This window comes from Pygoscelis adeliae, unplaced genomic scaffold (genome assembly GCF_000699105.1).
Source record: "Pygoscelis adeliae isolate BGI_AS28 unplaced genomic scaffold, ASM69910v1 Scaffold121, whole genome shotgun sequence".
NCBI classification, from domain to species: domain Eukaryota; kingdom Metazoa; phylum Chordata; class Aves; order Sphenisciformes; family Spheniscidae; genus Pygoscelis; species Pygoscelis adeliae.
This window is the reverse complement of record NW_008824359.1, coordinates 4,163,812-4,168,243: the sequence shown is the minus strand read 5'-3', so window position 1 is coordinate 4,168,243 and position 4,432 is coordinate 4,163,812. Positions and strand designations below refer to the sequence as shown.

Here is a 4,432-nt window from a genome sequence, read left to right as displayed (position 1 = left end):
TTTTAGTTGTTGCTAGGTAGTGCTTACATTAGTCAAGGACTTTTCAGTTTCTCGTGCTCTACCGACTGAGAAGGCTGGAGGTGCACAAGAAGCTGGGAGGGGGCACAGCCAGGACAGCTGACCCAAACTGGCCAATGGGATATTCCATACCATGGGACGTCATGCTCAGTATATAAAGCTGGGGGAAGAAGAAGGAAGGGGGGGACGTTTGGAGTGATGGCGTTTGTCTTCCCAAGTCACCGTTACACGTGATGGAGCCCTGCTTTCCTGGGGATGGCTGAACACCTGCCTGCCCATGGGAAGTAGTGAATGAATTCCTTGTTTTGCTTTGCTTGCGTGCGCAGCTTTTGCTTTCCCTATTAAACTGTCTTTATCTCAACACACGAGTTTTCTCACTTTTACCCTTCCAATTCTCTCCCCCATCCCACTGCGGGGGGAGTGAGCGAGCGGCTGCATGGTGCTCAGTTGCCAACTGAGGTTAAACCATGACACAGTACGTTCCATCTGAAGGAAGGCCGTGCAGGAATCATCATAGTATTCATTTTATCCAAGTCAAAAGTGAAGATCTGAAATGGACCTTCTCAGTTGTGAATCTTTGGTTCCAGAAAGTCTTAAATAGAAAGTGGAGAGCACTATACCCTATGGCCTTTCCAGACTCTAATATGAGGGCAGGAGAGAAGCTATGAGGTACTTGTGTAACTACACAGGCCTTTGGAATCATTCAGAGAGTTGATAGGGGAAATACTAAAGCCACTGGACAATAGCTGTGTATAGCACTGCAATTCATGGCTCAGTACTGCATAGTGCTAAGCACCCTCTTAAAGGCTGAGAATTCTTCACTCCCAGTGTCCTTCCCGGCACTTGAAGGCCTTCAAATCCTTCCAAGTTTGAAACATCTTGTAATCTCTTCTGGGATTGGCAGCCCCTGTAATATTCCACCTCTCAAAGCTTCCCTGCCTTACACGTTAACCAGAAGTGATTATTCCAGAAGAATGCACCAAGGCACAGTTTAGTCACAGTGAAGCAGTCCACTTCTTTACTCACAGGTCCTTTTTGTGTGTGTCTTGGAAAGGGCAGACTTACATGATTTAGCATTTGCAGTGCCTCAGTTAAGCAAAGAATATGACTTGGAAGTGTTTTCAGAGGAAGAGCTGGATGGCTCTGAAGAAGACACTCTGTATTTTCCTGCAAAACAAAGCATAGTGGTTAGACATAAGGACAGATAGCCTGGGATATATTGGCACTGCAAAGTAGGGACAGTTAGACCTGTCCTGATAACCCAGGTGGCTTTGACTTGGTCTGCAGCCCTGATACTAGCTGGATTACAGCAATACCAGCAAAGCACAGAAGTCAATGTGTTTGGTGACACAGCCAGGACATGTCTGCTTGAACTGACGATCATGCCATAGGGTAGTAATTTACTCACACAAATGGAGGGACTTACTGGTCTTTCTTGAGCATGGGGACGCATCTAGAACACGTGCTCTTGAGATGAATCCCCGCTCCCTCCCTCTTGTGACCACGAGGCTCTAAACTAAGATCCAGGTGCACAAAGCCCAAAAGCAGAAGAGAGTGCTAATAATATGGGAGTTTCAGGTGGCAGTAGCATGGAATGCAGTTGTGGGCAAGTCTCATTCTTGTGGTGGGAGGCTTCTGTATCTGGCTAGTGTACTCATGTAAACTTACTGTATCTCAGTCAGAGACCAACTTCTTGTTCTGTTATCTGACTAATAAACAGACTCTTAAAAAGCAGTTGCTTGCCTTCGTATCCCACTTTGACCAAATGTCACCATCTTCTCTGAGCAAAGGTTGGATGCAAAGATTACACATTTAGGAATGAAATTACTCATATTTTCAGCAATGCTTCTTGCAAAATAAAGTCATAACTGAAATGGTGACATCCATAAAATGATTGTCAGAGAACCTTTGAAGAGATACAACTCCAAGGTGGTGAAGAGTACATGAACAGTAAATGAACCGAGGAGCATCGTGTCAGGATATCATTAAGCTCAAAACAAAGCTCGGTTAGTGGGTTTTAGAACTGGTGAAACATGCCACCATCCAATACTTGTTTTAGTGTTAGACAGTTATGCTGCTAGCATTATGCTACAATCATGAGCCATTATGCTAGTGATTCCAATGACTTATTAGTTCCTTTGTACTAGAAGATGAAATACCATCTGTAGATGGATGGATAGACCTAGAAATAGGTTGACAGATATCAGGACAGACAGACCCTGAGAGTGAGAACACAGGCAAAACCTTGTTTGTGCTTCAGTAGGAGAGATCTATTGTCACATACCTGTTTTTCCACATAAGTTGTTAAAGGTTCTTGAAAATGGATAGCTCATAGCAAGCATTGGCGTCACCAGGATCAGGGAGGTTGACTGTGAGAGAGAAAAATTGCTTTTTGTCAAAAGCCTAGAGCTTTCTTTGTAGCCACATTGAGGGGGGGAAAAAAGATTACAATAAAATGTTGTTCAGTAGTACAAGCAGGCAATCCACAGAGGGACAAGTTAGATATTTGTGAGGCATCAAGTTCATCCATTTGCATGTTTATGATGGTGATGAAGGAGATCAATTTTAAAAGAAACTGCAGGACACAAACAGCCTGTCTCTAACTGTTGGCCAGGGAAGATAGCTTAAGCTCCAGAGTCTGTCATATCAGATGGTACAGAGTTCTGGTCCCTTATCTGAGGGAGTATATCCATTAAGATAACCAGAAAAGCTAAGACTTACATGCTAACGGGTGGTCGTTGAAGGCCAATAGCCTGAGATAATCAGAGGCAAATTTAACTTGACACACTAGAGGGCATTGGAACACAACTCTCTACAGTCCAGATGGGAAGGAAGAAACTTTTTGCTGCTGAAATGAAGTTTCTTTTATGGATCTGGAGTGGTTTGAGAATTTAATGGGATTCCTCCAAAAGGTGTGTTCAAAAAAAGTATGGAAAACACATCTTTTTCTGTTCAATCTTTCTCCGTTCATTAGGTTGTACTGTGGTGGTGTAAACGGGGCAGTTTTGTGCATTGTCACCTATATCATAAGGTGGTAGAGGAAGAAGGTAAATGAATCACATTTAAAAAGTTTGATCAAAGATTTTGATCTTGCTTTATTTATTACTTATCAGCAGAACTGCCATGGAAATATGCCAATTCCCACTGCCTGGGGCAGCTTCCGCAGCGTCAACTAGAGTTGAAAGTGTCTCGCCCAGGAGATTTTTGTCTGAAAAGGAATTCAGAATTGGGGTCCAAGACTTAAGAACTTGTTCTCTCTACTTTACTCTGCTGGATGTGTCAGTACAGGAGGGAATGAAGAAACTGACATGCTTAATGATAGTTGTATCAGTTATTCCTGCCTTCCTTCCAGTTTCCTGGGAAAAAGGAGTTTTTCCCATAGTCAGAATAGCACCACATCGAGCAGATGTCATTTTCAAGCCAGAAAGAAGGAATGGTGCTTTAAAAATGCATTAGGAAATGTTCCCAGACCTGGATTCCCAGGAGTAATCCTCCTGCAGAAAATACTGGAATACTTGGAGTACCAGTTAAAAAAATCCATGTGGATGATTCTGGGGATCCTAAATGAAGAAACGTGAGGCAGAAACTGTGTCTTTCCTGACAGTTCGTCTGACACAAGATCTGAATGTGGCAGATGGTTAGAGCATGTAAAACTTACAGTGCTGCTCTGCCTGGCTAATCACAGGCTGCCTCCTCCCGGGCCTTCAGCATGTTGCTGGAGGGGACATGCAGAGAGGTCAGTACTGGGTCCAATACAGTTTTAACGTCTTCATTAATGATATAGATGATGGGAAAAGTGCACCCTCAACAAGTGTGTAGACGATACAGAACTGGAAGGAGTGCCTGATAGATCAGATGACTCCGCTGTCATTCAGAGGGACCTCAACAGGCTGGAGAAATGGGATGACGGGAATCTTATGAAGTTCTGCAAAGGGAAAGGCGAATCACAGAATCATAGAATAGTTTGGGTGGGAAGGGACCTCTAAAGGTCATCTAGTCCAGCCCCCCTGCCATGGGCAGGGACATCTGCAACTAGATCAGGTTGCTCAGAGCCCCGTCCAACCTGACCTGGAATGTTTCCAGGGATGGGGCATCCACCACCTCTCTGGGCAACCTGTGCCAGTGTTTCACAACCCTCAGCGTAAAAAATGTCTTCCTTAGATCTAGTCTCACTCCTCCCCTTTAGTTTAAAGCCATTCCCCCTTGTCCTGTCGCAACAGGCCCTGCTAAAAAGTTTGCCGCCATCTTTTTTATAAGCCCCCTTTAAGCACTGATAGGCTGCAAGAAGGTCTCCCCAAAGCCTTCTCTTCTCTAAGCTGAACAACCCCAACTCTCTCAGCCTTTCTTCACAGGAGAGGTGTTCCATCCCCCTGATCATTTTCATGGCCTCTTCTGGACCCGCTCCAACAGGTCC

At 44.4% G+C, this 4,432-nt stretch overlaps 1 protein-coding gene across 2 annotated transcripts in view; it reads right to left on the bottom strand.

The window, feature by feature from the left end:
• Positions 1-497: 497 nt before the first annotated feature.
• GPR116 (G protein-coupled receptor 116) overlaps positions 498-4,432 on the bottom strand; it is a 49,797-nt gene continuing 45,862 nt past the window's right edge. For both annotated transcript variants that reach the window (XM_009319666.1, XM_009319667.1), the window contains exons 21-22: positions 2,303-2,387; positions 498-1,185 (exon numbers count right to left, since the gene is read on the bottom strand). In XM_009319666.1, the coding sequence (XP_009317941.1) occupies positions 1,106-1,185; positions 2,303-2,387 (165 nt within the window). In that variant the 3' untranslated portion in view covers positions 498-1,105. The remainder of the gene's footprint in view (positions 1,186-2,302; positions 2,388-4,432) is intronic.